A 10,790-nucleotide genomic window follows, 5' to 3' on the forward strand; every position below is an offset into this window, starting at 1 on the left:
ATGGACACATATATAGCATTGTACTATACTGAAATGCAAGCCAAATATATGCTTTAGGGGATAAGCTGATAAAAATAATGGAGCATAATATTAAATTGTCAGAAGTAATATGACATTACTTTTTAGCTTTCCTAAAACTACAAGACTTAATGATGCAAAAGCCTCACAAATAAACATGGAGATAAAAAAAATTATAAGGAGAGTTATATGAGGCCCTCAGTATTCTAGTAAATCACTATTATGAAGCATTCTCCTACAAGTTGAATTTCATTACCATGTAATAGATTTAAAATGTTTTTAATTTCATGAATAATGAAAAACATACAAGACAAATACCAGACCATTTTACAGATATAAGCTTGAAAGCAAAAAAGCTATTAAATGACTTTTCTATAAAATATTTTGAAATAAGTTAAAGTATTAATATTTCTGTCAGTTTAATGTTATGTCCATTATTTTTCATCATCCTCATTAAAAAATAGCTTTTGTTTGAATGTGGAACAATTCTGCATACCTATAAAGTTACTTTTATTATTTAAGTAGGAAGGTAGATAAGAATTCATGACATATATAATTTTGTTCCAAAAGCTTAGACCCTTTAGCCCCTCACTGTTGTTGCCAAGTGTTCACTCTACTCTATCCTGGCGACACTGTCCAAATTATATCTATGCAAATCAAAAGCAGAGTGCCCTAGCCAAAAACCAAAAGCCCAGACAAGGCTCAAAAGTGCACTAAAAGTCTTCAGGTACAAGAAGGTTGTTTTCAGCTATCCTCTTTTCAAAATAGTGTTTAGCTGTTCTCCATTTCCCCTAAAGATAGGAGGAAGAAATGGATTTAAAATATTGGAGGATTTAATTTGGATAAGAACTTTTATAAGAATGAGATTGGAGTTTTTCCCTATAGATATTTAAGGCAAGATAAATATCTGCTTAGAATCAGTTTAGATATAATCCTCCTTATGGCACAGGATTATACTGACTTGATAAATGAGAGAAGCTATTCTATGATATATTGAGTGTGGGTGGGGGGGGGAAGACTATAATATTCTCGTTTTGGCAAAATAATAAATTTTCTTCTTAAACATTTTCTCTTGACAGAGAAATTTAAAATAAAATGTTTTAATTCATAGGAAGTTAAATTAATATAAAATGCTAAGGAAGAAACAGTAAACATTTCTTTTTAAAGGCAGAGTTTGTTTTCCATGGGTATTTTGTTATGTGCACATATATATGTATATATGGAGAACTTTTTTTGTTTTATTTTTTATGGAAAAGGAAAGTGTACCAAACCTTACAAGAGTAGTCTCTTAAGACTTGAAAAATAAATTAATAAGTAAACTAATTGTCTCCTGGTTCTTATCAAATAGTTTTAAAGAACTTCATGGAGAAGAACTCATCACTAAATTGATATTTCTGAGTCAAGTATTGTTACTGCAATTTTCAGAAAGATAAATAATGGTAGATCTGAGAATATTCTTAGAATCAAATTATTGATTAATATAGGATAACCCTCTTCAGGATAAAGGAAAGATTGAGCAAAGAAGTTACATTGTGAGGTTTTTTTTTAAAATTAAGATTTTATTTATTCAAATTGTAAAAAACCAGAAATTGATGGTTTCAAGCAGCCACTCTGAAGAAAGGGCTTCATAGTGTATAGATACCACTATTTTTCCTAATTTAACTTATTATCTAGTTCAGCCTAAAACATTTATCTTTTCTATCAATTAGTTTTGATGAACTCAAACTGGAAATGTTCTTAATTTTAAAGAACTTCAAGAAATCAAACTCCTATACCTTACACAGACACAAACATATGAAAATTCTTCTGCCAAATGTACAGCAAAAGCTTACCAAGCGTCCTAAGTTGTAGTAACAGTCTGGATATTTTCTCCTGTATTTAATTGCCGTCCAGTAGCTTTGCTCAGCTTCTCCAAACCTCCGCTGGCTGTTCTGCACTATGCCTAAATTCATCCATGCTGCAGCAAAGTCTGGTCTAGAAAATTATTTTAAAAAAATCTCAAACCTCAGAATGTAGGAAATGATTTTTTTTTGTCAATATTGTAATCTGGTGTAAACAATGCTCACTGTATTTGTACAGCAAGAGACAATAGCTCCTCTGCTTCCTGTAGTTCATTCCTTTCTTTCAAGATATTTCCAAGATTATTCATGGCATGAACATATTTAGGATTCAATCTGAGTTGTGAGGAGGAAAAAAAAGACAAAAACAGAAAACCACTTATTCCTAGAATTTTTACTAAGTAATCAGGAAATGTCAATAATAATTTGTAATTTGGTCTTTCAAAATTAAATGTTTTAAATCTGAGAAGATAAAACAGTGCACATTTATGTTATGTGACAGACTCTCACGTAATGACATAGATATATACTTTAAGCAGGCCAGTGAAGTAGTGTTCTCACTACCTTACAGCTTCCCTGTAATATCTGATGGCAGCAGTCTGGTCACCTTTATCAGCCAGGTTTTTGCCAATGTTGTAGTGAACCTGAAACAAACAAACCACAAATCATAACCATATTGATTGGCAGCTAGATTTCCCTTATCCATAGCATTTATAGTTTCTTTCAACTAAAGATGTAAAGTATTTTAAAAACTGAGTTGCCAGCGTTTAGTCAAGTCCTTGAGGAACTTGGACTTTGCTTTTTATGTTCTTTAATTTATCCTTGTCAAAACTTTTATTTTTTTCTCCCTTTCTGAGAAGTCTAGAAGAAGGAAAGGCAACAGAGAAACTACAAATGAAGAAAAGCATTAATATTTTAAAAAGGCATTGATATTTCCAGAAGGAATGGTAAACAAAAAAATTCATGATTTTTTTTTACAAGGAATTGTTAAATGTTAAACCATTATAGTTTGATAATTGGCATTTTGTTTCCTGGCAATGATAACTGGAGAAAAGCCTATATTATTAAAATTCTTTGTGAAACTTTAATGGACAGTTGAAAGAAAATTAACACTAAGACTTTAAGATACTTTTGATCTGATTCAAGATCTTTAAAATCACATATACATGGTCTTTTTCTTCTGTAAAATTCAAAATGTGTTACCATTATGCTTGGATATTGAATACTCATTGATGGTGAAAATGTTTATTTTCACTACTAGGCAGATAAATTCTCTAAAACATATCCATCTTTTAATATAGGTCATAGAGCTGAAAATGACTCGAAATCATCTAGGCTAGTCTCCAATTTTCATGAGGAAATTGAGGGCCAAGGAAATGAACAGACTTGCCTAAGATAATAAAACTAATAAATATCCCATAATATTTTTGTGGAAAAGATATAGTCTAGATTGATAGTATAGTTTGGTAGATTTTGAATTGGTTGTAATTGGCCACAATGAGTTATGATTAATAGTTCAATGTCAACCTGTAAAAAAATCTCTTCAGTTTAATCTTTTAATGAATGATTTTGGGAAGGCATAGGTAACATGTATATAAGCTATGAAAATGACAAAGTTGGGAGCCAGTTGTATAGAGAATTCTACATAAAAAAATTCTCTACAGATTAGTATAATAGGTCAAATCTAGTAAGATTAAGTAAGGATAAATGTAAAGTCTTCCATCTGGGTTCAAAAAATCAAATGTAAGAATACATGATGGGGAAGAATGACTACATGTGATATGTGAAAAACAGTGGGATGTTTACACCAATGGATTATAATGTAAGTCAACACTGATATGGAAACTAAAAATGCCAATATAATCTTAGGCTGCATCAATATCTAGAACAAGGGAGGTAATAATGCTCCCATATTGTGATCTGGTAGGGGAAAAACAAATTCGGAATATTGTGCTGGGTTCTGAGTACTACATTTTAGAAAAGACATTAAGCAGTACAAATGTACCCAAAAGAAAGTGACCAGGACAGTGAAGGGACAGGATCATCCATATGAAGATTATTTGAAGGAAATGTGAATTTTAGCTTGAATTAAAAAAAAAAAAACTTGAAGGGAAACAACTTTCTTCAAGTATCTGAAGGGTTGTTGTTTGTATCCACAGTGCAAAATTAGAAACAATGATTGGGTTGTAGAGAGGCAGATTTTAGTTTCATATAAGGAAAATACTTTGTAACAATTAGAGTAGCTCCAAATGGAATGGGTCAAGAAGCTAAGTAAGTTTTCCATTGGTGTAAATTATTAGGCAGCAAATATGTGGATAATTGTTTGATAAAGTTTCAGTTGGATTAGAAATTCAGATACTGACTCAACTGGATGAACTCAGAGTTCTCTCCCAAATCTAAGACTTTATGGTTCTAGAGGCAGAACCAGGACCAGTATTCAGGGCTCCTGATTTCTAATTTCTTTTTATTATACTACATTGCTTTCTAGTTGTATTCTACTAAGAACTAGTAACTAACAACTAACAACAAACACAAATAACAACAAAATAAACAATAGAGAAAGATAGGAAATATTCCTATCCACTAGAAAAAAGAGAAAAACAAAGCAGAAGGGGGAGACAAAAAACCTTATTAAGGGTCCTGGATCTGAGGACACCTGAAAGGCAACATTATTATATTATATCCATTTTAAAAAGTAGAGATCAGTGACCTAAGTTAATTATACAGCAAATAATTGGTCTAGAAAAAAAAAACAAGCTTCTACCATCCTCCTCATAAACACATTTATACAAATAATTTAAAGCATATACTGCCTTATACTGTTACTTGGTTCCACAAAAATATGCCATTAAGGAAATAATATCATGGGAACAACAGTCAGTTCCATAGGAACAAACAATATGAATGAGTAATTGCCTAAACAATGTTGAGAATGGAGTTTGGTTACAGTGGCTTAATGCCATTCACTGTAAAATGTTATGAGACACACCAACAATAAGTCAAGTATGCCTGTATTGAGTATCTAAATGCAAGGACTAAGGTGTACAACAAATCAGGTATGAACCCTGCCCTTTAAAGTCCTACAATCTATTACCATATGGACATAGATGCAGATATTAAGAAAGCTCTTTAATAAACAAATAATTAGGTATGTTACCTGAAAGCAAAGGGGCCAATGTATTTATTGGGGTGGGCCCACACCACCACCCTAATATAGCCAAAATTTTTTTTTCTTTTGGTGAGATGCACGAATGCTTTGGGGGAATAAAACAACATGACATTAAACTAGAATTAACTCAGGGCACTATCTTATAACTATCTTAAACTTAGGGCTACATCCTGCTTTATGTAACTTGTAATTTCATTAATTTCACAGTTTAGCAGATAACTGGTTGTAAAATTAGGAAAACCTGTGTTCAAATCCTGTCCAATACATGCTGGCAATATAATGATGGGCAACCCAGGCAACTTTCTATGACTATGACTATAGAGAAGGTGCTCATCTGCATTGGTAGATGGAGTTCCTTGCCAGGAGGAGCCAATTCCCTAGACTGATGAAATCAAAGGTACAAATTAAAAAAAAGCACAAAACATTTGAATTTTCTGGGAGGGTATTAAGTAGTATGATGGTTTTTGAACACACAGCTAACAAAGAGCTACATTTTCTTTCTTTAATCCTCTGTCATATTTTAAAGCATATACATGTATTGTTACCTACTCCTACAAGAAGGCACTGTTACAAGGGCAAATCACAGGTGATGGGAGTATGCACTACTGTGCACCATAAGGTATAATTTAAACTTTTTGGTATAAATTACTGCCCATTCATGGGTATTACTATCTTAAAATTACAACTTGGAAGAGAATCAGTTAAGACTAATACTAGAGCATACATTTTTAAAAGTCTGCACTAAATGGTTATAATTTTGCCTTTCCCCACAGCCCTGGGTGTTGTTTCTTCAACATCCCACCAAGCACAAAGGGACTGAAGGCAGTTGAAGCCAAGCTTTGCTGTTGCTGCTGCTGCAACAGCAAGAATACAAATAGAGCTTCAACTCAGATTTCAACATGACTCCAGCTTCTTCCATTCTCTAGCTCCTGCTGCTTTCCTTTGTTACGTGAAATTCTGTTTTCTAAATAAAAAGCTCAGACAAAGAGTTCAACTGCCCTCTGCAGTACAGACAGCTTTCTGTAGCAAGCACAGAGCACCAAAGACCATAACGCCAAGGAAGAAAAATCACAATTCTTAAATAAAAACTGTGGCTCTCTCTATAATTAGTTGAAAGTCTCACAGAACCCTGAACATAATTTGTACTCTCAAACACTTCTCATAATTAAGAGCTGGAAAACAGTTACCCAGAGGTCAGTTTTAGCATACATGCCTTTTTAGCATGCATTATTTGAGCAGCGAGAACAGATCTGGGTTGACATGTTACACACAAATCACACAACCCTATTATCAGGTAGTTTATTAAAAGGGTGTTTAGAGAATGAGTAGTTTTTCTTTTTTATGAAATTTAAAAGAAATGAAAAAAAATCTGTTTAATTTTCAATTTTCCCTGCAATTCCTGAATCGCAGCCAGTGTGAGAAGCCCAGGAAACTGAAATGCTTAACACAGTTCAGTAAAATATAAGACATGTGGAGTAAAAAAGTGTAAATGATTAAATGCATTATTAAAATAAAAATCTAGACTAAAAAGGTTATCAGTTTTTACATTTACTTCAAAAGCTGAATCTCAAACTTAAAAGCATATTAAAAGAAATTTATAAATCACCCAGGGTCAGGGTTTAAATAAGACACTATTTAAATACCCTCCCCGGTTACCAAAACAATATTAACCGACTGACTTTAGGCAAATCATTGAACCTTGCTAAGCTTCAGTTTCCTTATTTGTAAAATGAGGATGCTGAACTAGCCTCTAAGATCCCCTTTTCAGGTCTAAAAAAAGGGACAGAAAATAGATTTGTTAATTTTTTTTTTAAAGAGAGGTGGGGGGGGGGCGGCCAGGTAGCACAGCAAGTAAGAGCACTGGCTCCAGTGTTGGGACAACCTGGGGATCGAATCCAGGCTCAGACACTTAGCATCCACCCAGAAACACCTGGCCGTGTACCCTTGAGCAAGTTACTTAACTCAGATTGCTTTAAAAAAAAAAAGAGAGGAGAGAGGTTCTACAGATATAAAATGTCGAATGAGTCAAGGTTGTCATATTATTAGTTGTACATAACTTTTGGTCTTTAATACAAGACACCTCTCACAAATAAGGAATAATCTGTAAATGTTTTTAACATAAAAACAAAATATCAATAAAACTGAAAGTGTAAAAGTGAAAAAGAACCAATATAAAACTGCATTGGAGTTGAAAATGGATATATAGTAAATGTTTAATTCTTAATAACTTTTAGAAATTAGAACTAGAAGGGACCCTTCATTTTATAGCTGAGGAAATTAGGATGGGGGAGTTGATGTCAGGGAATTATTTTTCTAAGATCATAAAAGTAGTAAGTAGCAGAGCCTGAATTTGAACTCAGGTCTTCTGATATTAAATCCAGTGTACTCTTTCCATCATACACTCCTGCTTTCTATACTAAAATGACATTTTCACTGAATTTAAATATTTAGCACCTGCATACTACCTCACTAGACAGAAGGCACTTAATAAGGCACAATGAATGACTAAATTCAATTAAATTCCACAAGAATTTAATGTGCCTTCTCACTATGGAAAATTCTTCCAGCATGTCAGTCTCCTTTCACTCATGAGTTCCTCCAGGAGCCTCCATTTTGGGGAGTAGCCAAGGCTAGTCAACTTTCATTCCCCTTCAAGGTGTATTTCTGACCTTCAGGACTTTGAGATCATGCCTCATCACAATCTTACCTTAGAACCTCTCTCAGACCTTCAGTTTTCTCACCCTAGAAGATCCATCTGCCACACCATCCCCCTTCTCCCACTGGTGACTTTCTCCTGGAGTAAGTGCTTAATAAATAATTGTTGCTTGCCTGCCTACCCATGTGTTAGGCACCAGTGGGGTACAAAATGCATATATAACTACTTGACATTTGGTGGACAAAAAAATTTATTTTTGTACATTTGTGCTGACATGTGTTGGTTGCCAAGTTTGGCTTATATAATTATGGTGCTTTTTCCTATATATGATGCTTTTTCTGATTCTTTTGAAAAATGGGAAAGATAATTCTCAAATAGATTCTACAATGTACTGCAAAATTATTCATTATTAAAAACAAAATGAGTAAGTAATAGCAATTTTAGGATAAAGTTAAATGAAGAAAAAATGTTAATTTACTATTTATTAACCATTCAGTTTCTCTTCACTAATCAGCTTGTAGTTCAGTGTTATTGTTTAGTCACTTCAGTTGTGTCCAACTCTTTCTTGACAAAGATATTAATGTGGTTTGCCATTTCCTTCTCTAGCTCCTTTTTTACAGATGAGAAAACTGTGGCAAACAGGGTTAAGTGACTTGCCCAGGGTCAGGAAGCTAGTAGGTGTCTGAGGCCAGATCTGAACTCAGGTTTTTCTGACTCCTGGCTTGGTGTTCTATCCACTATAGCATAAAATCATTTCTTAAAAAGGAGCACTATTATACTATTTGCTTTTTAAAGAAAAGTTATTTTGCTGGGGCGGCTAGGTGGCACAGTGAGTAAAGTGCCAGCCCTGAAGTCAGGAGAACCTGAGTTCAGTTCTAGCCTCAGACACTTAACACCCACCCACACACACACACACACACACACACAACTAGCCGTGTAACCTTGGGCAAGTTACTTAACCCCAATTGCCCTCCAAAAGGTAAAAAAAAAAAAAAAAGTTATTTTGCATATGTATTGGGCTTTCTGTTAGTTTAACTCTTCACATACTTTAATGCTGCACAATGCAAGAATTTACTTGGTTTTTTTTTTAACCACAAATATGCAAGTATCATGAGATTCTTTAATTTACAAAGGAGACAGTATGATCTAGTGGAAATAGCACAAGTTGGGTTTTTTCTAGCCTTCACAGCTCAATCGTTATGGAATCTACATAGATAAAGTCAATAAAACTGATGCCTCAGTTTTCCAATCTAGAAAATGAGGATAATACCATATTTCCTCTAATTAAATTATTTAGAGAAGATAATGAGGATAAAGTACATGTATCCTACAAAGAAATCTTAATTCCTTAGAGAGGAGCAAATATAAGAGGAATTAAAAGTTATTAGTACTTTAAAATAGAAAAGTAAATCTATTAACATTTATGAAATTAGACAACTTATTTTTAGTGACATTAAAAATAAAATGCTAGGGGTAGCCAGGTATCACAGCAAGTAAGAGCACTGGCCCCAGTGTTCGGATGACCTGGGGATCTAACCCGGGCTTAGACACTTAGTACCCACCCAGAAACACCTGGCTGTGTAACCGTTTTTTTTTTTTTTTGTCTTCCTTCCCTTTTTAATTTTTTTTAATTTTAATTTATTAATTTGTTTGTTTCCTTTTAGTTTACAGGATTCAATTTCACAATTCCTTGAATTTCACATTTTGTCCCCTTCCCTCTCCTCCCCCCCCTCCCCATGGCGTCTTATATCAAGTATAGGATCTGTAAATACTTTCACATTATACACTGGTCAGGTTATAAGGACGGATTGTACCAGCTGGAATGAAAAATGGTAAAGAGGACATAAAACCCAATAAGAGAACGAAAAAGATCAGGTATTTTGCTTCCACCTGGATATAAACTTAGTTCTTTCTAGTTCTTTCTCTGGATGCACATTTTTCTCTCCATCATGCGTCTTTTGGGATTGACTTATATCCCTGCATTGCTGAGAAGAGTCCAGTCTATCAAAGTTGGTCATCACACATACGTTGTGTCTGTAATTGTGTACAAATTTCTCCTGGTTCTACTCTTCTCACTCAGCATCAGTTCTTTTAAGCCTTTCCAGGTAAATATGAAGACTGCCTGCTCCTCATTTCTTATAGCACAATTGTATTCCATAACATGCATATACCACAACTTGTTCAGCCATTCCCCAATTGATGGGCACCCCCTTAATTTCCAATTCTTTGCCACAACAAAAAGAGCTGCTATAAACATTTTTGTACATATGGGTCTTTCTCCCATTTCTATGATCTCTTTGGGATATCACCCTAGGAGTGGTATTGCTGGATCAAAGGGTATGAAAGTATTTATAGCCCTTTGGGCATAATTCCAGATTGCTCTCCAGAAAGGCTGGATCAGTTCACAACTCCACCAACAATGCATTAGTGTTCCAGTTTGCCCACATCCTCTCCAGCATTTGTCATTTTCCTGTTTTGTCATCTTAGCCAATCTGACTGGTGAGATGTGGTACCTCAGAGTTGTTTTGATTTGCATTTCTCTAATCAATAGTGAATTAGAGCATTTCTTCATGTGCTTATAGATACCTTTAATTTCTTTCTCTGAAAACTGCCTGTTCATATCCTTTGACCATTTATCAATTGGGGAATGACTTGTATTCCTGGCCGTGTAACCTTGAGCAAGTTACTTGACTCCAGTTGCTTAGGGGCGGCCAGGTGGCTCAGCAAGTAAGAGCACTGGCCCTAGGGATCGAATCCGGGCTCAGATACTTAGTTTCCTCCTCTATAAAATAAAGGCTGTGGACTGGATAAATCTATGATCCTTATGGGTCCATCACCAGTCTTCTTGACCTATGTCTTGCCAATGGACTCCAATGACTCCTCTAATGGAGGAGAGAATGAGGCTGATGACTCTGCCCAGCTCTGCCTCACTTAAATCCAAGACATCACCCTCCTGATGTCATGGTCCTCTTCAAGAGTGAAGGATGGGGGGTGGCCAGGTAGCACAGTGATTAAGAGCACTGGCTCCAGTGTCAGAACGACCTGGAGATCGAATTCCAGGCTCAGACACTTAGCACCCACCCAGAAACACCTGGCCGTGTAACCTTGA

At 34.8% G+C, this 10,790-nt stretch overlaps 1 protein-coding gene across 3 annotated transcripts in view; it reads right to left on the bottom strand.

The window, feature by feature from the left end:
• TMTC4 (transmembrane O-mannosyltransferase targeting cadherins 4) overlaps nt 1–10,790 on the bottom strand; it is a 90,672-nt gene that overhangs the window by 17,445 nt on the left and 62,437 nt on the right. For all 3 annotated transcript variants that reach the window (XM_069064203.1, XM_069064200.1, XM_069064201.1), the window contains 3 exons: nt 2,421–2,500; nt 2,085–2,192; nt 1,851–1,992 (listed from right to left, as the gene is read on the bottom strand). In XM_069064203.1, the coding sequence (XP_068920304.1) occupies nt 1,851–1,992; nt 2,085–2,192; nt 2,421–2,500 (330 nt within the window). The remainder of the gene's footprint in view (nt 1–1,850; nt 1,993–2,084; nt 2,193–2,420; nt 2,501–10,790) is intronic.

The sequence above is a fragment of the Petaurus breviceps genome, unplaced genomic scaffold (assembly GCF_028583685.1).
Source record: "Petaurus breviceps papuanus isolate PSGF00001 unplaced genomic scaffold, PetGlider_PUasm1.0 90625, whole genome shotgun sequence".
Lineage (NCBI taxonomy): Eukaryota > Metazoa > Chordata > Mammalia > Diprotodontia > Petauridae > Petaurus > Petaurus breviceps.